The 23,081-nt window shown below is 44.9% G+C and overlaps 1 protein-coding gene across 2 annotated transcripts in view; it reads right to left on the bottom strand.

Moving 5' to 3' along the window:
• Positions 1-23,081, bottom strand: part of LOC140388402 (serine/threonine-protein kinase WNK2-like) — a 282,238-nt gene that overhangs the window by 174,681 nt on the left and 84,476 nt on the right. For both annotated transcript variants that reach the window (XM_072472511.1, XM_072472512.1), the window contains exons 3-4: positions 6,716-6,936; positions 3,169-3,326 (exon numbers count right to left, since the gene is read on the bottom strand). In XM_072472511.1, the coding sequence (XP_072328612.1) occupies positions 3,169-3,326; positions 6,716-6,936 (379 nt within the window). The remainder of the gene's footprint in view (positions 1-3,168; positions 3,327-6,715; positions 6,937-23,081) is intronic.

The following is a 23,081-nucleotide window of genomic DNA, read 5'->3' as shown; positions in this document are numbered from 1 at the left end:
TTGTGGAAGGCTGGTAGGCATTAGTTATGCTCATCTGATGCTTATGGGGCAACTAATGTCTCCTGAAATATTCCAGATCTTTTGATAAAATTTGTCCGAGGATTTTTTCTCTCAGTTGGGATGTATGCTATATAGTGAGTTGATGAACACAGATGTTGTTAGATGTCTTATCTTGTTCATTTTTGTAGTTCCATATAATTTTAACGCAGGAATCGCAAAAGCATGGAATAGTTATATGTGCCTCACGATAGTCCAGTGTTGGATGCTTTTTAAGAACTCCATTCTAGGTTGGTTAACTAGTCTTGCTTTCAAAAGTCAACAGACTGTAGGAAAGAGTAAAAGCAAAATACTGCGGATTCTTGAAATCGAAGTAAAAATAGAAAATAGTTGAAAACCCCAGGAGGCTGACAGCATCTGTATGGAGAGAAACGAGTTAACTTTCCTAGTCTGTGTGATGTCACGTCAGGAGAAAGAGTACTCAGCTGCCAAATAGGGGTCGAGTTGCGGTGTTACCCCCATCTTACCAGTACCAAACGGCGCTCGCCCGGGGTCTCTGAGGCATTGAATCCTAAAGCTACAGGTACCTCAGGAATCTGCACATTAGAGTGAGTTTAATATGCAGATTTGCCAAAGACGGGATTCACCTCGCAACATCCCACGCGATCGCGTTGAATCTTGCGAGGAGTGGCGAGCTGGATAGATCCTGGGAGCGGGATCTCCCGGCTTTCAATGGCCACGCTGGGCCATGGCGAGCAGCTTTTCTGGCACAGTGTGGCCATAGGATCACCTCCAAGTGTCATTAGATAGTGATGGGGAGCTTGCCAGCAGAGCTGGCGGGAAACTCCGAGCAAAACCTGTCACAAATGACACTTAGAAACTTTCCCGTTCAATCGTGCCCTGAATGTTTCAATTTACCACAAATCCAAAAGCTTGAAACAGGAGTTTTCCCTACCCTGTGAAAGACAGAATTGGTCTTACTCCCAGATGATATAGTTTGAATTGTAAGACAACTGTGCCTCCTTGTTTTTCACTCCCCTACATTTTAACTACATGCCATGCCCAGTACAGGCATGTCATATTACAAACTTTCAGACAATACTTTTTAAAGATTGGACACAAAGAAAGTTGTTAAGATAGCTGCTGTAAATATGCCTTTTGGCATTGGGACTACAGATAGCAGCACGTTTCCAGCAAATACCTAATCAAATATGGACAGAAGTGAGGGAACCTCACAGCCATCTATGAAATTCACACACACATTGTTTAAGGATGAGTCAACATCCAAAGACTGTAGAGTTTCCAGATTACCTGTCTCCATGTTTCGTGAAATTGAAACTCAATGGACACTATCAATATGTCATTGTATCACAATGGCCTCCTCCATCCCAACCAGACTGGGTAGACCTCAGAATTTTTAACCCAGTGGTCACATAATCAAAGCTGGCCTCAGGACTGCATCCCTTGTTACCTCAGCAAATTTATTAAAACATCAGATGTCAGCCAATCTGAGAACCCAATTCTGAAACTACATTGCAAGTCATCAAGCAGCCAAAGTACTTGGCCTATTCCAGTTTCAAAGTTCATCTCTTAGATATTCAACTCCAAGAAACCTCACAACCATTCTCTTTACAAGGCTATCACTTCAACATTAAACTATGGAATCAATTTAGGAACCCGCACGCCTGCCATAGGGAAACCAGACATCATAAATCAGAGACTGAATTGACTATGCGCACTATCTTTATCTGTATCATGGGGGCCCCATGTGTGCATGTTTGTGCACATGTGCATTTCCTGGCATGCAAGACCAATTCAGTGACCTTGAAATTCAGGATAAACTTGTGAGAATAAATAACCTTTACATTAAAGTCTCAAAAATGTGCCTAATTATTTAATTGGTATACACCCAGCCAAGGCTAAGAAAAGGCACAGTTCTTTCCATACAAAATATACTGATTACAGGAAAGAGAGCACTTATATTCTCCCATGATAAATACCTTAATTAGGTTACTTCTCAATCTTCTAAGGGGATACAAGCCAAGTTTATGCAACCTACCCTCATAATTTAACCCTTTAAGCTCTAGTATCAGTCTGGTGAATCTGTGCTGGGCTCAATTACAAGGTCAACATATGTTTTGTTGTAGTCACCAGAACGATGATAATACTCTGGATGCGGTCCAACCCGAATAACTGAAAAGTTAGTCCTCCCCTTTGAATTCCTGCCACCTTGAGATAACTTAGTTGTCACCCATGTAACTTTAATGTGAAATTCAATGGGCAAATAACAATTGTTAACCTCCTATATCTATTTGCCTCACATAAAAAAATCATAAGAAAACAAGTTTTAGTTCAGATGAGGGACTATTATAGAAAGGGATTTTTCACTGAGATTTTAAACTTTAATGGAACCAAGACTGAATTATAATAGTATTGCATGAAGAGATCCCATGGCTTCGATTTCATTAGTTTGATGAGCTTGAATTTGGGATCTACAAAAGTAGCCCTCAGTGGAAATTATTCAGCAATAATTTTGAGGCACGGTATAAATGCTTCCCTTTCACAAAATGTGAAGCAGTATTTATTTTGGAAAGACTTCCAAGGTGTCAGGATTTACATTACAGTAGTCCTCTTCCTGTGCAGCTGTGTTGTATGCAGCATCTACTGCCTGTGAACAATTAAAATATATTTGTTGAAACCAACAAAAAGAAAATGGAAAAAGGGTGGGGACACGAGAGGAATTAAAAGGCTGTAGTTTCTTAAATTGGAACGGTCTAAAACAAAAAGCCGCATAATACATTTAATTCTCACATAAAAACAATGCTATATCCTTTGAACTTCAGATTACCACCAGAACAGTATCAAAAATACTATGAACCTATTTGATCCTAAAACTGTCAGTACAATATGCCATCTGAAATATTCATACTGAAACTGTATACATGAAGGTAGCAGACACAAAACCTTGAGGAAAATACTCAAGAATTCTTGGAATAGTTCTATTCCCTCACAGCACAATTCAAATGGATTTGGAAAGCATAGAATTTCAGTGCACAAAAAAAAGCTCACACATGTTAGTTAATATTACTACACAAACTTCTCATCTAGCCAAAAATATGCTTGCTACATTCAAAATCTTAACAGTTATTCATTTGGATAATGAACACTTACACTTGTAACTTTCCGATAGATCTGGGCAGCATTCTGACATTCTGAGTATGGGTATTCTGAGGTAGCCATTTCTAACATACACATTCCAAAAGCGTACACATCCACAGATTCATCATAATGTTCTTCATACATTTCTGGGGCCATGAACTCTGGAGTACCTGAAGATAGTTAAAAGCAAATGTAACATTCCAATACATCCCAAAAACTTAACTGACGGTAAAAACTGTTATCTCAGATAATCATGAATAGGAAACCATGAACTGTGCGCGCATGATTCCTTGTATGTGCTAGCTGTTCTTGTATACAGGCAACTCTTATATTGTCGCCAATAAATTTAAAAACACAAATATTTTTAATATAAAACAAGAATTCCCTGTTCCTGCACAAAGACTCTAAAACCATGCAGAATAGTGGACTCAATGAGGTTGGCTTACTCTATGCAAGAGTTCTCCAACATAAAAAAAGACAGTCAAATGGTCAACTCAGAATACAGCGTGACTATAGAACAAGACAATTTCCAGATTTTGCTCAGGGAAACACAATAAATGCTGCAGACTACATTGAAACATTCTGTATCCATCCAAAATGTACAGAGTCGTAGCAACAAACTTTCATTTCATTGGCTTTATTTGTGGATATGTCTGTGGAACTGTCTGAGAAGGTGCCATCTTCTGGAACGATTAGATTCAAAGTATAAATCAGAAGGGAGCTACTACCATCACTTATTTAAGTGGACTGCAAAAGCATATATTAAACATTGTGAAACTGTAATTTTCTCACGAGCACCAAGTATAATTATCCAGGTTTTTTCTGTGCTCTGGAGGGACATCTGCATCAGTAACTTGGGTGTGCCACTAATACTTATACAAATAAATAAAACCACTCATTGTAGGAATTCATCTTCATAATTCTGAACTGAACCGGGCATCAATTTGCATTATTTTGATAACATCACAACTAAACACAACATCATACAAAACATTATATTTAATGTCTGTGAATTTCAAATTACACAAGTCTTATGTAAACAAGATTCTTAGGCCATTTTAAAGCATACATGATCAAATAAAGTTATGAATTTTCAAACTGCGAATGCAACAGTGAAATTGGAAGATGAGCAGATTTTCCTCTCCATTTCATCCCTGTGATCTTACGATCCACATAGCAAGCCAACAGAAAGCAATTAATTACCCAAATGAGGTACACCAAATTTACAAACAGAGTTGGAGTCAAGATTCCAAGCACTCAAGCCATCAAGCCACAAATTCAGTGATTTATTTTGGTATAAATAGCATGGAGAGATGATACAAAAGGGTACAACCCTAAAGGGGTTGCAGGAGCAGAGGCCCTGAGGTATATGCATATAAGTCACTGAAGAATGCAGCACAGGTTGAGAGAGTGGTTAATAAAGCATTTAATGTCCTCGATTTTATTAAGGAGCTAATGTTTAACTTGAAAAAGACAATAGTTCAGCCTTAGCTGGAGTACTGCATCCAGTTCTAAGTGCCCCATTTTAGGAAGGATCTGAAGGCATTGGAGAGAGTGAAGAAATGATTCACCAAGATGATAAACTATTGCCACTGGTTTGAGATTCTAAAACTAGCGGCATATTCTAAAAATTTGGGCTAGAAATGGGCGGCACAGTGGCGCAGTGGTTAGCACTGCTGCCTCAGGTCAGATGTGCAGGGTCGGTGGATTGGCCACGCTAAATTGCCCCTTAATTGGACAAAAATTATTGGATACTTTTAAAAAAAAATTTGGGCTAGACCATTCAAGAGAGATGGTTAGGGAGAACTTCTTCACTCAAAGAGTGGTAGAGGTTTGGCACTCTCGCTCACAAGCAGCAGTTGAAGCTAGATCAGTTGTTAATTTTAAATCAGAGATAGATAAGTTTTTGTTAAGCAAAGATATTAAGGGATATGGGCCAACGGCAAGTTCATGGTTCGGTGACAGATCATCCATGATCTCATTGAATCGCAGGACAGGTTCATAGAACATGCAGCTCGAGGGGCTGAATGACCTACTCCTGTCCTATGGTTCTGGGGATGAAGAACTTCACAAGATAGGTCGGGGAAGTTAGGATTGATGGCTGTGGGGAAAAGGCTATGGGGAGCTTTGACAGAGGTGCTCAAGTGGATAAGATCTGGAATGCACTGCCTAGTGAGGGAGTGTGATGGAGGTAGGTTCAATCAAAGCATTCAAAGAGGAATTAGACCTTTGTCTGGAAAAGAAGAATATGCAGGGTTATGGTGAGAAGGTGGAAGAATGGCAGTGTTATACCCTGCATGGGACTCATCCAGTTGGGGATGATTGTTCCTTAATGCTGATTGGGCTGTGAGTTAACCAGCACTAGTATAACTGGCCAGTTGCAGTAACAGCTGAAACTTTGGTGGGATGAATAGGAAAGTAGAATATTTTTTAAATGATACAAAACTGTTAAATGTTGATGCTCAGAGATTTTTGTCGTCTTTGTGCAAGAAACACTGAAAGTTTTTAAATATAAATTTAGAGTAACCGATTCTTTTCTTTCCAATTAAGGGGCAATTTAGAGTGCCCAATCCACCTACTCTGCATATCTTTGGGTTGTGGGGGTGAGATCCACGCAGACACTGGGAGAATGTGCAAACTCCACATGGACAGTGACCCGGGGCCGGGATCGAACCCGGGTCCTTGGCGCAGTGAGGCAGTAGTGCTAACCACTTCGCCACCACGCCGCCCTTAAACACTGGAAGTTAATATGCAAGTACAGTAAGCAATTAGAAAGGCATTTGTACAGGGTTTTGGTAAGACACACCTGGAGTACAAAATACAGTTTTTGTCTCGATTCCCACTAAGTTTTATTTGCCTTTAAAAGGTGCAACAAAGGCACACCAGACTGATTCTTGGAATGATAGGATTGTCCAACTGGAGAGATTGAGTATACTTGGCTTAAAGTGTGTCTGGTTTAGAAAAATGATCGTCAATTTAACTGATTAGAGGGTTTGACAGAGTAGATGCTGAGAGACAGTTTCCTCGGTCTAGAGTATCTAGAACTGGTAGGCATTTAAGGCAAAGGAGGAGGAGGAATTTCTTCAGAGGGTAGTGAATCTGGGGAATTCTTTACCACAGAGGGCTGTGTCGTTCAAGGATGAGATTGACAGAAAACGAATCAGGGGTTATGAGGATAAGACAGGAGTGTGGATGAAGATCATATTAGATCAGTCATGATCCCATTGAATGGTGGAGCAGGCTCAATGGGCCGAATGGCTGGTCTAATAGGTTCAGGATAAGAGGACTGCCATTTCAGAATCAGATGCGCACTCAGGAGGTTGGTGAATCTTTTGAAATCTCTATCCATCCACGGAGAATATTAGATCTATAGATTTTGTAACTCCAAGAGAATAAAAGGATGTGGAGCTAGGGCAGGAAAGTGGAATTGAGATTGAGGATCAGCGATGATCTTATTAAGCACAGAAGCAGGCTTGAGGGGCCATATGTCCTAAACTTGCTCCTATTTCTTAAGTCCTTATGTAACATAATAAATCTGAAGGAATCGTCAGGTATTTACCTATAACACTTTTGGCAAAAGAGGCACGCTTTAGAGTTGCAAGACCCAAATCTCCTATCTTCACTGATCCAGTAGGACCAGTAATAAAAATATTATCACATTTTAAATCCCGGTGAATAATCGGTGGGGTTCTTGTGTGTAGAAAATATAATCCTTTCAATATCTGCCGGCACCAGCTTCGCATAACTTTTGTTTTCATCACTTTAAATCTTTTTAAATATCTGCAAGTAAATAGAAATATTCAGTTACAGCAGCATTCTTAAAATTAAAATAGCAATTGTGAATATCTCAGGATTATTCTGGTTTAGCACACCGGGCTAAATCGCTGGCTTTTAAAGCAGACCAAGCAGGCCAGCAGCACGGTTCAATTCCCGTGCCAGCCTCCCCGAACAGGCGCCGGAATGTGGCGACTAGGGGCTTCTCACAGTAACTTCATTGAAGCCTACTTGTGACAATAAGCAATTTTCTTTTTTTTTTTTTTTTCATTCAATTCAAATCTTAATTTTTAAAAACAAAATTCCAAAAGATGGGAAAATCACTTTCAAGGCGAATATTTACTGCCTGTTCCTAACTGCCCTACAAATGGGAGTGAGTGCTCCCTTCTTGAATTCAACGGAGTTAAAAAAATTATTTCACGAAATGCAGTTGTCGCCAGCTCGGCCAGCATTTGTTGCCCATCCTCGATTGCCCTCGGGAGGATGGTGGTGAGTTGGTGCAGTCCATATGGCGAGGTTACACCCACAGTGCTGTTTGGGAGGAAGTTTCCAGGATTTTGACACAGCGACAGCAAAGGAACAGTGATACAGTTCGAAGTCAGTATCTTGTGTTTAGGTGGTGGCGTTTCCATGCATCTGCTGCCCTAGTCCTATCTAGGTGAGATAAAAGATTTGGAAGATGCTGTCAAAGGGAACTTGGTGAGATGATGCAGTGCAACTGTCGATGGTACATACTGCTGCCGCTGTGCATTGGTGGAGGAGGGAGTGAATGTTAAAGTGAGGGATGGGGTGCCAATCAAGCAGGCTGCTTTGCCCTGGATGATGTCAAGCTTGTCGAGTGCTGTTGAAGCTGCACTCATCCAGACCAATGGAGAATATTTCATCACACTTCTGACTTGTGTAGATGGTGGATAGGCTTTGGGAAGTCAAGCAGTGAGTTTCTCGCCGCAGGATTTCCTGCCTCTGACCTGTCCGCTTTGCCACAAACCAGACTCGTATGTAGGCCAGACCGGATACGATCAGATTTCTTTCCCTTGTATACCATTGTATACCAGATCCAATAGTTTTGTGGAGCTAAATTTTCATCCTAGGGTCGGGACCCAGACGTTCCTATCTTGCATCAGCACCTTGATGACGAATGAGATTTTTTGACAAAACGCGATTAGTAGTCAGGATGCATGCTTGCCATCCAATGAAGTATAGCGGATAGCTCCAGAAGCTGGAGGTGCCAATCAGAGATCCTAAAGCACTAAAAGATCAGACAGGACAAAAGGCCCATCAACATGGAGGCATCCTCTTAAGAATTTTTATAAACTTTTAACATTCAAAAAGGTCATAGTTGCCAGACCATTATCATGGAGGGGCAATCCCTCCCTCCCCTTTTCGGATGGACTGGGGCTGCAGTTGTGTACCTATTGTTATGGTGGGTTTTGGGGAGCATTTCTCCCAGCTCCCCTAGGTTTGCCCATGTTTTGGCCTCAACAGGGGCCTTCATGCTAACTGGCTGTCACCAACACGCCAACCTACCGCCACAGACCTTCACCATCCTATCTGATTCTCCAAGGACAGCACGATGGCATAGTGGTTAACACTGCTGCTTCATAGCGTCAGGGAACAGGATTCAATTCCAGCTTTGGGTGACTGTGTGGTGTTTGCACATACTCCCCGTGACTGCGTGGATTTCCTCAGGGTGCTCTGGTTTCTTCCCATAGTCCAAAGATGTGCAGACTAGATGGATTGGCCATGCTAAACCGCCCCTTAGTCTCCTAGGTAGGGTGTCCTTGGAGGGTCAGTGCAGACTCGATGGGCCAAATGGTTTCCTTCTACACTGCAGGGATTCCATTCTAAAACTAGCCCAGAGGCGGGTGACAAGTATATTTTTTAAAAATTCATTCATGGGATATGGGCATCACTGGCTAGGCCAGCATTTATTACCCATCCCTAGTCACCGTCAAAAAAGTGGTGCGTGAGCTGCCTTCTTAAATTGCTGCAGTCTCTGAGGTGTAGGTACACCCACAATGTTTTTAGGGAGAGAGCTACAGGATTTTGACCCATAGCAAGCATGCAACCTGACTACTAACAGAATTTGTTAAAAATCTCATTGGGCATCAGGGTGCTGATGCGATGTTGAAGGAGGAGGTCAGGATCCTGATCCCAGAGTGAAATGGCGCAGTGATATTGTCATTGGACTAGTAATCCAGAGACTCAGGGTAATGCTCTGGGGAGGCATGTTCAAATCCCAACAGTGGAATTTGAATTCAATAAACATCTGGAATTAAAAGACAATTAAAATAGTCAACTGTTGTAAAAACCCATATCGTTCACTAATAACTTTAGGGAAGGAAGCCTTCTGGCTTACATGTGACTCCAAACCCAGGAAATTGGAGGCCCGCCCACCTCCTCAGGAAAACAAAACTGCACATTCACCATAGACTAACTTTATTATTCCAGATTAATTTTAGTTAATTGAATTTTTATTCCCTTGCTCCATGGTGGTCCTGAAACCTTAATCTGGTTCCAGTGGCATAACTACCACAGCACATTCTTTTTCAATAGTTAAATAGCTAAAACACTGCCCAACAGTGAATTTAACCAGTAAGCTTGTTTCTTATAAAGCTAAAATACAAACTGATTGCATAGGATTGCTTCATTAAATGTTACACACTGTAACAAAAGGTCACAGAAAATGGAAAAGATTTAATAAATGAAAGTCATCCCAATGCAGTATTTTGCAACAAAACATTTATTGTTAAACCCACATGATATAATGCTTAATTATTTTAGTTGCATATGAGCATAGTTCAAAAGTGCTCACCATTTGAAATCAAATCAGCAACTTTCCTTCACCCATGTAATGGTAAGTCAAATGCCAACAAATGTTCCCTTACAATCACACAAACTTGAGTTGCATCATCTGCATTCCCAGTGACTATTATGGCGGATTGATTACTTTATCTAATATACTGTAACATTTCATACAGAACACGGAGTTTGGCTAGAACGTCCCTCATTAATTGTTCAGTAGCCTCTATTGATCACAAACTGATGCACAGTTCCCTAATGTACAGCCTCTATTTTGCCTGACACAGAGCTTTATTTACATTTTAAACACACTGCATTCCAGTTTTTTTTCCCATCTAATTGGAATAACGTTTTTTTTTCCTTAAAAAGATTTAAATCAGCAAAATGTCATAGCTGAGTGACCTCCCATTAACAAAGCCAGGTATAATATTTAGCAAATTGACTGCCCACGTGTAACTGGATAATTGAAGGAGCAAAGAACAATTTAGAAAAATCAACGCCACTGGTTTCACCTTTTGCATTAAATTTACTTCGAAAACTAGTTAAGAATATGGATGCTGGAAATCTGAAAAAAGAAAGTGCTGTAAATACTCAGCAGATTCAAGCAACAACTATCAAGAGAGAAGATGCTGTCAGATCTGCAGAGTATTTTCAGCATTTTGTTTTTACTATTGTAAATATTTTATGCTTTCAGTGCACAATAAAGTATTGCTACTGTTTGCAGTTATTCTTCCAGGCGATCTCCTGTCACAGTATGCCACGCTCATCTGTCTTGCGCCATCCTCATCACATCCACGTAGCTCATCTGTAATTGCTCTGACATGGGTCAACCAATTACACCTAGATTGATTCCTCATTCTGCTGCCTTCCACTTCGCTCTCCAGAAGAGCTCTTCAGAAGAATTATTTTCACTCTTGACTATTTCAAGCACCTCTTTAGTTGTCTTATGGTCTATATGTGGAATTTATGTCTTGGTATCTAAATTTCAAATGCCTCCAAAGATCTCTACTTATTTTCCAGGTTTCTGAGGCATACATTTCCCAGCCATTGGCAGGCATACTTTCAGTAATATAGGTCCTCTTGTGGTGGAATTTCCTCCCCAAACATTTTCACCGACTCCTTTCCCTTAACACCCTTGAAAACTACCTCTTCGTTCAAGCTTTTGACTACCCCCCACTAATACCTCCTCCTTTGGCTCAAAATCCTTTTCCCGATGATGCCTCTTTAGATTGGATTAGTTTATTTTCAGGTGTACTGAGGTAGTGAAAAGTATTTTTCTGCGTGCAGCTCAAACAGATCATTTAGTACATGAAAAGAAAAAAGAAAACATAATAGGGCAACACAAGGTACACAATTAGCATGCATTGGGATGTTTTTCTTTGTTAAGGACTCAACATCAATGTAATTTTCTGCTTGCTGCCAGCTTTGGCTGTCATGGATCAGAAATAGATACATTTATGCTGAAGGGTGGAAGCACGTGGGGCTGGGGTGTAGTGGTAGAGTTTCTCAAAAAAAATATCATCATGGGGAAAGGGGTACTTCACATTTATCCTCTGTGGGGGATAAGGCAGGAAGCCCAAGTTTTCCATGTCCTCAATGGTGGCGTAGTGTGGCAACACTGATTTGCCCTTAATCAGGTGCGAGGAAGCTCACATTTCTCCTGATGGCATAGATGTGTTAAACCAGCTGAATTTCTGCAAATGAAGTGTCATCGGTTTAGTTGCTGGATTTCTGCGCTGGATACACAGTGTAGAGGTTTCCAAGAGTAGGAGAAACTAGAACCCGAGAGCACAGACTCAGACTGAACAAATGATCCTTTAAAACTGAGATGAGGGGAGGAATTTCTTCAGCCAGAGGGAAGTGAATCTGTGGAACTCATTGCCACAAAGAACAAACAAAGAAAAGTACAGCACAGGAACAGGCCCTTCTGGCCCTCCAAACCTGCGCCGACCATGCTGCCCGTCTAAACAAAAATCTTCTACATTGCCGGGATCCGTATTCCTCTATTCCCATCATATTCATGTATTTGTCAAGATACCCCTTATATGTCACTATCATTCCTGCTTCCACCACCTCCTCCGGCAGCGAGTTCCAGGCACCTACCACCCTCTGTGTAAAAAAAACTTGCCTCGTACATCTCCTCTAAACTTTGCCCCTCGCACCTCAAACCTATGCCCCCTAGTAATTGACCCCACTACCCTGGGGATAAGCCTCTGACTATCCACTCAGTCTATGCCCCTCATAATTTTATATACCTCTATCAGCTCGCCCCTCAACCTCCTTTGTTCCAGTGAGAACAAACCAAGTTTATTCAACCTCTCCTGGCAAATCTCTTCTGCACCCTCTCTAAAGCCTCATCATCCTTCTGGTAGTGTGGCGACCAGAATTGAACACTATACTCCAAGGGTGGCCTAACTAAGGTTCTATACAGCTGCAACATGACTTGCCAATTCTTATACTCAATGCCCCGGCCAATGAAGGCAAGCATGCTGTATGCCTTCTTGACTACCTTCTCCACCTGTGTTGCCCCTTTCAGTGACCTGTGGACCTGTACACCAAGATCTCTCTGACTGTCGATACTCCTGAGGGTTCTGCCATTCACTGTATATTCCCTATGTCATGTGAGTACCTTTTATAAATGGATGTGCATATAAATATCTGTAGTAAGAGGATCTTTAAGAAATGGGTGTTCACTACTGCAGTGATGTCATAGAGTGGGTGGAGCTGGGCTGTCAGCTTTTTACGTTTTTGAGGAGGCTGCAGGGTGTGTTTTAGTTTCGTTTTCAGTGTTGGAGCTGAAGCCTGACAGAGCAGGTGCACTGTTGATCTCTTGATCATTTGGTGAATTCAGAATTATAAATGTTCTCAGGAGTGAATATAAACCTAATGTGCTTCTGTTAAAAGGTGTTTCTTTTGTCTTCATGATGTTGTTTGGGACGTTATTAAGCATTACTTAGTGTTGTATTCTTTGGGGTTTGTATTTGAATGGATGGTTGCTAAGTTGTTCACTATGTTTTAAAAAGGTTAACGTGAGTTCATAGAATTAACATTGTTTTGCTTTAAAAAATACTTTTCCATTTCTGCTGTACCACACCTGTACAGTGGGCTATGTCCTCCCCATACCACAATCTATTAAAAGTTGTGGGTCAGTTGAATTCCATGATACACTTTGGGGTTCTCTAAACCCTGGCCCATAACACCTACCTGTATTAGACCTTCCAAAATGCATTACCTCACATTTGTCCGGATTAAAGTCCATCTGCCACCTCGCCGCCCAAATCTCCAAACAATCTAAATCCTGCTATATCCTCTGACAGTCCTCATCACTGTCCGCAATTCCACCAATCCTTGTGTCGTCCGCAAACGTACTAATCAGACCAGTTACGTGTTCCTCCAAATCATTTAGATGTACTACGAACAGCAAAGGTCCCAGCACTCATCCCTGCAGAACACCACTAGTCACAGCCCTCCAATCAGTAAAGCACCCTTCCATTGCTACTCTCTGCCTTCTTTGACCTAGCCAGTTCTGTCTCCATCTAGCCAGCTCACCTCTGATCCCGTGTGACTTCACCTTCTGTACCAGTCTGCCATGAGGGACCTTGTCAAAGGCCTTGCTGAAGTCCACATAGACAAATCCACTGCCCTACCTGCATCAATCATCTTCGTGACCTCCTCGAAAAACTCTATCACGTTAGTGAGACACAACCTCCCCTTCCCAAAACTGTGCTGCCTCTCGCTAATATGACCACGTGCTTCCAAATGGGAGTAGATCCTGTCTCGAAGAATTCTCTCCAGTAATTTCCCTACCACTGATGTAAGGCTCACCGGCCTGTAGTTCCCTGGATTATCCTTGCTACCCTTCTGAAACAAAGGAACAACATTGGCTACTCTCCAGTCCTCCGGGACATCACCAGAAGACAGTGAGGATCCAAAGATTTCTGTCCAGGCCTCAGCAATTTCCTCTCTTGCCTCCTTCAGTATTCTGGGGTAGATCCCATCAGGCCCTGGGGACTTATCTACCTTAATATTTTTCAAGACTCCCAACACCTTGTCTTTTTGGATCTCAATGTGACTCAGGCTATCTACACGCCCTTCTCCAGACTCAACATCACCCAATTCCTTCTCTTTGGTGAATACTGATGCAAAGTATTCATTTAGTGCCTCGCCCATTTCCTCTGGCTCCACACATAGATTCCCTCCCCTGTCCTTCATTGGGTCAACCCTTTCCCTGGCTACCCTCTTGCTTTTTATGTACGTGTAAAAAGCATTGGGATTTTCCTTAACCCTATTTGCCGATGACTTTTCATGACCCCTTTTAGCCCTCCTAACTCCTTGCTTAAGCTCCTTCCTACTTTCCTTGTATTCCTCACAGGCTTTGTCTGTTCCCAGCCTTCGAGCCCTGACAAATGCCTCCTTTTTCTTTTTGAAGAGCCCTACAAAATCTCTTGTTATCCAAGGTTCCCGAAATTTGCCATATTTATCCTTCTTCCTCACAGGAACATTCCGGTCCCGAATTCCTTTCAACTGATATTTGTAAACCTCTCACATGTCAAATGTTGATTTACCCTTAAACATCCGCCTCCAGACTTCCGGGTGCGGCGATGACCAGCTGAGTCGCACGTTTCGGCAGCTCCTGGTGAAACGGACTTTTGGGCTCTTGATAGGAGCCCCAACGGCAATTTTAACGGCTAAAAACACCGTGCGGTAAACCAGAAGGGGATTCCCCCTGGACACGGATGGAAAAAGGAGAGGAAAGTGGCCGGATTGCAGCGGATCCTTTGGAACAGCGGCAAGGAAGGCAAGCAAAAACCAAGATGGCGTCGGAAGGTGGCAGTTTCACATGGGGCCCTGAACAACAAGAGTTCTTGAAATGCTGCGTGGAAGAGATAAAAAAGGAAATGAAGAAAGAGCTGTTGGCCCCGATACTACAGGCGATTGAAGGGCTAAAGGAGGAACAAAAGACCCAGGAGCGGGAGCTTCGGGTCGTGAAGGCGAAGGCAGCCGAGAATGAGGACGATATACAGGGCCTGGTGGTGAAGACGGAGATACAGGAGGCACATCAGAAACGATGTGTGGAGAGGATGGAGGCACTGGAAAACAACGCAAGGAGGAACAACCTGAGGATTCTTGGTCTTCCTGAAGGTGTGGAGGGTGCGGACGTCGGGGCATATGTGAGCACGATGCTGCACTCGTTAATGGGAGCGGAGGCCCCGGCGGGTCCGTTGGAGGTGGAGGGAGCATACCGAGTTATGGCGCGAGGACCGAGAGCAGGAGAAACTCCCAGAGCCATAGTGGTGAGATTCCTCCGTTTTAAGGATAGAGAAATGGTCCTTAGATGGGCGAAGAAAACTCGGAGTAGTAAATGGGAGAACGCGGTGATCCGGGTTTATCAAGACTGGAGTGCGGAGGTGGCGAGAAGGAGGGCGAGCTTTAATCGGGCCAAGGCGGTGCTTCATAAAAGGAAGATAAAATTTGGAATGCTGCAACCGGCAAGACTGTGGGTCACATATCAAGGGAGGCACCACTACTTTGAGACGGCGGATGAAGCGTGGACTTTTATTGTAGAAGAAAAACTGGAATGAGTGGATTATTAAAAAGAACGTTTGGACAAAGTGGTGGGGCGAATGGGGGGGGCGAAGAGGGGTTTTATGTTCTAATCCTGCGGTGTGGTAACATTTCTCTCTCCCACAGGGGGTGATGGGGGGAGGTGGGGAGGGAGAGGAGATGGGGCGTTGGCCATGGGGGGCGGGGCCAAGGGAGAAGCGCGGGCTTGGCTCCCGCGCTATGATAATTATGGCGGGAATAGAGAAGCAGGAAGGAGGGGGCGTCGCACGGTGCGAGCCGTGGTCACGGGGGGAAGCCGAGGTCAGCCAGAGTTTGCTGACTTCTGGGAGCAACATGGGGGGAGTAATTACGCTAGCGGGGGGTCTAGCGGGGGGGGGTGGGAGGGGGGAATTACTGGGTTGCTGCTGCTGGGGAAAGGGGGGAGCGGGCACGGGAGAGGATGGGCGGGGGGGCACCGCCTGGGGGAGATACAGCTGCGTGGGAACTGGGTGAGAAGCTGGAAAAAGATGATGGCTAATCGGCAAGGGGGGGGGGGTGGGAAGCCCCCCAACTCGGCTGATCACGTGGAACGTGAGAGGGCTCAACGGGCCGATAAAGAGGGCACGGGTACTCGCACACCTTAAGAAACTTAAAGCAGATGTGGTTATGTTACAGGAAACGCACCTGAAACTGATAGACCAGGTTAGGCTGCGCAAAGGATGGGTGGGGCAGGTGTTCCATTCGGGGCTAGATGTGAAAAACAGGGGGGTGGCTATATTAGTGGGGAAGCGGGTTATGTTCGAGGCAAAGACTATAGTGGCGGATAACGGGGGCAGATACGTGATGGTGAGTGGCAAACTACAGGGAGAGACGGTGGTTTTGGTAAACGTGTATGCCCCGAACTGGGATGATGCCAATTTTATGAGGCGGATGCTAGGACGCATTCCGGACCTGGAGACGGGAAAGCTGATAATGGGGGGAGACTTTAACACGGTGTTGGAACCAGGGCTGGATAGGTCGAAGTCCAGGACTGGAAGGAGGCCGGCAGCAGCCAAGGTGCTTAAAGATTTTATGGAGCAGATGGGAGGTGTGGACCCGTGGAGATTCAGTAGACCTAGGAGTAAGGAGTTCTCGTTTTTCTCCTATGTCCATAAAGTCTATTCGCGCATAGACTTTTTCGTGCTGGGTAGGGCATTGATCCCGAAGGTGAGGGGAACGGAGTATACGGCTATAGCCATTTCGGATCACGCCCCACACTGGGTGGACTTGGAGATAGGGGAGGAAACAGGAGGGCGCCCACCCTGGAGAATGGACATGGGACTAATGGCGGATGAGGGGGTGTGTCTAAGGGTGAGGGGATGTATTGAAAAGTACTTGGAACTCAATGACAATGGGGAGGTCCAGGTGGGAGTGGTCTGGGAGGCGTTGAAGGCGGTGGTTAGGGGGGAGCTGATATCAATAAGGGCACATAAAGGGAAGCAGGAGAGTAAGGAACGGGAGCGGTTGCTGCAAGAACTTTTGAGGGTGGACAGACAATATGCGGAAGCACCGGAGGAGGGATTGTACAGGGAAAGGCAAAGGCTGCATGTGGAATTTGACTTGCTGACTACAGGCACTGCAGAGGCACAATGGAGGAAGGCACAGGGTGTACAGTATGAATATGGGGAGAAGGCGAGCAGGTTGCTGGCACACCAATTGAGGAAAAGGGGAGCAGCGAGGGAAATAGGGGGAGTGAGGGACGAGGAAGGAGAGATGGAGCGGGGAGCGGAGAGAGTGAATGAAGTGTTCAAGACATTTTATAAAAAATTATATGAAGCTCAACCCCCGGATGGGAGGGAGAGAATGATGGACTTTTTGGATCGGCTGGAAATTCCCAAGGTGAAAGAGCAGGAAAGGGTGGGACTGGGAGCACAGATCGAGGTAGAAGAAGTGGTGAAAGGAATTAGGAGCATGCAGACGGGAAAGGCCCCGGGACCGGACGGATTCCCAGTCGAATTTTATAGAAAATATTTGGACTTGCTCGCCCCGGTACTGACGAGGACCTTTAATGAGGCAAAGGAAAGGGGACAACTGCCCCCGACTATGTCTGAAGCAACGATATCGCTTCTTTTAAAGAAGGAAAAGGACCCGCTACAATGCGGGTCCTACAGACCAATTTCCCTCCTAAATGTGGATGCCAAGGTCCTGGCCAAGGTAATGGCAATGAGAATAGAGGAATGTGTCCCGGGGGTGGTTCACGAGGACCAAACTGGGTTTGTGAAGGGGAGACAGCTGAACACGAATATACGGAGGCTGTTAGGGGTAATGATGATGGCCCCACCAGAGGGCGAAACAGAGATAGTAGTGGCGATGGATGCCAAGAAAGCATTTGATAGAGTGGAATGGGATTATTTGTGGGAGGTGTTGAGGAGATTTGGTTTTGGAGAGGGGTATGTTAGATGGGTGCAGCTATTGTATAGGGCCCCAGTGGCGAGTGTGGTCACGAATGGACGGGGATCGGCATATTTTCGGCTCCATAGAGGGACGAGGCAGGGATGTCCTCTGTCCCCATTACTGTTTGCACTGGCGATTGAGCCCCTGGCGATAGCGCTGAGGGGTTCCAAGAAGTGGAGGGGAGTACTTAGGGGAGGAGAAGAACACCGGGTATCTTTGTATGCGGACGATTTGCTACTATATGTGGCGGATCCGGCGGAGGGGATGCCAGAAATAATGCGGATACTTGGGGAGTTTGGGGATTTTTCAGGGTATAAATTGAACATGGGGAAGAGTGAGCTGTTTGTGGTGCATCCTGGGGAGCAGAGTAGAGAAATAGAGGACCTACCGTTGAGGAAGGTAACAAGAGACTTTCGTTACCTGGGGATCCAGATAGCTAAGAATTGGGGCACACTGCACAGGTTAAATTTAACGCGGTTGGTGGAACAGATGGAGGAAGATTTCAAGAGATGGGATATGGTAGCCCTGTCAATGGCAGGGAGGGTGCAGGCGGTTAAGATGGTGGTCCTCCCGAGATTCCTCTTTGTGTTTCAGTGCCTCCCGGTGGTGATCACGAAGGCTTTTTTTAAAAGGATTGAAAAGAGCATCATGGGTTTTGTTTGGGCCGGGAAGACCCCGAGAGTGAGGAAGGGATTCTTACAGCGTAGCAGGGATAGGGGGGGGGGGGCTGGCACTACCGAGCCTAAGTGAGTACTATTGGGCCGCTAATATTTCAATGGTGAGTAAGTGGATGGGAGAGGAGGAGGGAGCGGCGTGGAAGAGATTAGAGAGGGCGTCCTGTAGGGGGACTAGCCTGCAGGCTATGGTGACAGCCCCATTGCCGTTCTCACCGAGGAACTACACCACAAGCCCGGTGGTGGTAGCTACACTGAAGATTTGGGGACAGTGGAGACGGCATAGGGGAAAGACTGGAGCTTTGGGGGGGTCCCCGATAAGAAACAACCATAGGTTTGCCCCGGGGGGAATGGATGGGGGATATGGAATGTGGCAAAGAGCAGGAATAACGCAACTGAAAGATCTATTTGTGGATGGGAAGTTCGCGAGTCTGGGAGCGCTGACCGAGAAATATGGGTTGCCCCAAGGGAATGCATTCAGGTATATGCAACTGAGGGCTTTTGCGAGGCAACAGGTGAGGGATTTTCCGCAGCTCCCGACACAAGAGGTGCAGGACAGAGTGATCTCAAAGACATGGGTGGGGGATGGTAAGGTGTCAGATATATATAGGGAAATGAGGGACGAAGGGGAGACTATGGTAGATGAACTAAAAGGGAAATGGGAAGAAGAGCTGGGGGAGGAGATCGAGGAGGGGCTGTGGGCGGATGCCCTAAGTAGGGTAAACTCGTCATCCTCGTGTGCCAGGCTAAGCCTGATTCAGTTTAAGGTATTACACAGGGCGCATATGACTGGAGCGCGGCTCAGTAAATTTTTTGGGGTGGAGGATAGGTGTGCGAGGTGCTTGAGAAGCCCAGCGAATCATACCCATATGTTTTGGTCATGCCCGGCACTACGGGGGTTTTGGATGGGGGTGACAAAGGTGCTTTCAAAAGTAGTGGGGGTCCGGGTCGAACCAAGCTGAGGGTTGGCTATATTTGGGGTAGCACAAGAGCCGGGAGTGCAGGAGGCGAGAGAGGCCGATGTTTTGGCCTTTGCGTCCCTAGTAGCCCGGCGCAGGATATTGCTAATGTGGAAGGAAGCCAAGCCCCCGGGGGTGGAGACCTGGATAAATGACATGGCGGGGTTTATAAAGCTAGAGCGGATTAAGTTCGTCCTAAGGGGGTCGGCTCAAGGGTTCACCAGGCGGTGGCAACCGTTCGTCGAATACCTTGCGGATAGATAGATGGAAGGGGAAAAAGAAGGCAGCAGCAGCAGCCCAGGATTTGGGGGGGGGGGGGGGGGGGGGGCGGGTGTAACTTGTGACAAGGCAGTTGCCAATTAGGGCTAGTTTTCATTTTTGTTATTTAATATTTATTTATTTTTTGTTTTTTGCTTATATAAAATAGGTCATTGTTATTTGTGCTGTTATAATATTGTGTAAAGGATGCACAATGTACTGTGTTGGTTGACCAAAAATTTTCAATAAAATATTTATTAAAAAAAAAAACATCCGCCTCCAATCTATGTTCTTCAGTTCCCGCCTAATATTGTTATAATTCGCCTTCCCCCAATTTAGCACATTCACCCTAGGACCACTCTTATCCTTTTCCACCAGCACTTCCTTGTCCACTAGCACTTTAAAACTTACTGAATTGTGGTCACTGTTCCCGAAATGCTCCCCTACTGAAACTTCTACCACCTGGCCGGGCTCATTCCCCAATACCAGGTCCAGTACAGCCCCTTCCCTAGTTGGACTGTCTACGTATTGTTTTAAGAAGCCCTCCTGGATGCTCCTTACAAACTCTGCCCTATCCAAGCCCCTAGCACTAAGTGAGTCCCAGTCAATATTGGGGAAGTTAAAGTCTCCCATCACAACAACCCTGTTGCTTTTACTCCTTTCCAAAATTTTGTGAGGGCCACGAAGAATCCAGCACGAGTTTAACTTCCCTTGCTGCACACTCCTTCCTGCTAGTTCCAAACTGGCCAGCTTTATTTATACATGGAGTTTACTAATGGTTTCTCTGCCCCCCTCATTGGGGAAGCTCATACTCCCACAGGATTGTGGGATTGTCATTAGTCCCCAGCCAATGGTAAGCAGGCAGGTTATAACACAAAATCTGTCTACCTATCTGCTCCTCTATCTCCTGCTGGCTGCTGGGAGGCCTGTAGTAAACCCCCAACATTGTGACTGCACCCTTCTTATTCCTGATCTCTACCCATATAGCCTCGCTGCCCTCTGAGGTGTCCTCCCGCAGTACAGCAGTGAAATTCTCCCTAAACAGTAGCGCAACTCCTCCATCCTTTTACATACCCCTTTATCCCACCTGAAACATCTAAATCCTGGAATGTTTAGCTGCCAATCCTGTCCTTCCCTCAACCAGGTCTCTGTAATGGCAACAACATCATAGTTCCAACTACAAATCCAAGCTCTTAAGTTCATCTGTTATGGGCCAGGGTTTAGAGAACCCCCAAGTGTATCTTGGAGTTCACCTGACCCACAACTTTTAATAGATTGTGGTCTGGGGAGCACACGGCCCACTCTACAGGTGTGGTACAGCAGGAATGGAAAAGTATTTTTTTTAAAGCAAAACAATGTTTATTCTATGAATTCAAGTTAATCTTTCTAAAACATAGTGAACATCTTAGCAACCATTAATTCAAATACAACCCCCAAAGACTACAACACTAAGTAATCCTTTAAGCTTTCCTTTTAACACCCATAAGACTTAAAAACAAAACCTTTAACAGAAGCACATCAGGTTTGCATTCACTACTGAGAACATTTAGAATTCTGAATTCACCAAATGATCAAGAGATAGTCTTTTCATGGCAGAGAGATCAACAGTACACCTGCTTTGTCTGGCTTCAGCTCCAACACTGAAAAACGAAACCAAAAAAACAGACACACCCAAGCTTTTCTCAAAGTGAAACTAAAAAGCAGAGCCAGAGCTCAGCTCCACCCACACTCTGACATCACTGCAGTAACACGATCAGCCAAACATTTCTTAAAGTGACATTCTCATGACACTTACCGGTTAGACTTCTGGCATTGAAATATATGCACTTCAGGCCACCAGTCCTGCTGTTTTCAGCAACATCTCCTTGTCTGCTCTTCCTCAGAGCTGTAGTGGCCCTATTTCCTAGTTCTCCCTCAATTTTTTCACCTTCTGACCTATTGCTCCGGTACCCACCCCCCTGCCATACTAGTTTAAACCCTCCCGTGTGACTCTAGCAAACCTCGCTACCACCTGCGCAAAGCCACAGAAGGCTGTGGACACCAAGTCACTGAGTGTCTTTAAGTCAGAGACAGAAAGGTTCTTGATTAATAAGGGAATCAGGGGTTACAGGGAGAAAGCAAGAGAATGGGGGTGAGACGCATACCAGCCATGATCGAATGGCGGAGTCAACCCGATGGACCAAATGGCCTAATTCTGCTCCTATATCTTATGGTCTGCAGGCTTCTGTTTTGTGGGAATAGGGTTATCGTTGCCAATGCTTCTCAGATGGGAGGTGTTGTTTTAATTTGCTCCATCGTTTTATGATTTTTACTGTGCTTAAATTGCTCTTTTACCTTCTCCAGTCTGTGCCATTTATTTGTGACATCAGCCAGTTCAGATTGTTAGTCAATATTTGCTTTCCTGATCTCAATTTTATTCTCTGCAATGGTAGGCACCAATGGTAGGGCAGTAGATGTTGTCTATATGGACTTCAGTAAGGTCTTTGACAAGGTCCCTCATTGTAGACTGGTACAAAAGGTGAAGTCACACGGGACCAGGGGTGAGCTGGCAAGGTGGATACAGAACTGGCTAGGTCATAGAAGGCAGAGAGTAGCAATGGAAGGGTGCTTTTCTAATTGGAGGGCTGTGACTAGTGGTGTTCCGCAGGGATCAGTGCTGGGACCTTTGCTGTTCGTAGTATATATAAATGATTTGGAGGAAAATGTAACTGGTCTGATCAGTAAGTTTGCAGACGACACAAAGGTTGGTGGAATTGCAGATAGCGATGAGGACTGTCAGAGGATACAGCAGGATTTAGATTGTTTGGAGACTTGGGCGGAGAGATGGCAGTGGCGTTTAATCCGGACAAATGGGAGGTAATGCATTTTGGAAGGTCTAATGCAGGTAGGGAATATACAGTGAATGGTAGAACCCTCAAGAGTATTGAAAGTCAGAGAGATCTAGGTGTACAGGTCCACGGGTCACTGAAAGGGGCAACACAGGTGGAGAAGGTAGTCAAGAAGGCATATGGCATGCTTGCCTTCATTGGCCGGGGCATTGAGTATAAGAATTGGCAAGTCATGTTGCAGCTGTATAGAACCTTAGTTAGGCCACACTTGGAGTATAGTGTTCAATTCTGGTCGCCACACTACCAGAAGGATGTGGAGGCTTTAGAGAGAGTGCAGAAGAGATTTACCAGGATGTTGCCTGGTATGGAGGGCATTAGCTATGAGGAGCGGTTGAACAAACTCGGTTTGTTCTCACTGGAACAACAGAGGTTGAGGGGCGACCTGATAGAGGTATATAAAATTATGAGGGTCATAGACAGAGTGGATAGTCAGAGGCTTATCCCCAGGGTAGTGGGGTCAATTACTAGGGGGCATAGGTTTGAGGTGCGAGGGGCAAAGTTTAGAGGAGATGTACGAGGCAAGTTTTTTTACACAGAGGGTAGTGGGTGCCTGGAACTCGCTGCCAGAGGAGGTGGTGGAAGCAGGGACGATA

The sequence above is a fragment of the Scyliorhinus torazame genome, chromosome 13 (genome assembly GCF_047496885.1).
Source record: "Scyliorhinus torazame isolate Kashiwa2021f chromosome 13, sScyTor2.1, whole genome shotgun sequence".
Taxonomy (NCBI): domain Eukaryota; kingdom Metazoa; phylum Chordata; class Chondrichthyes; order Carcharhiniformes; family Scyliorhinidae; genus Scyliorhinus; species Scyliorhinus torazame.
Note: the sequence above shows the minus strand (reverse complement) of the source record. Positions and strands in the feature narration are given on the sequence as shown.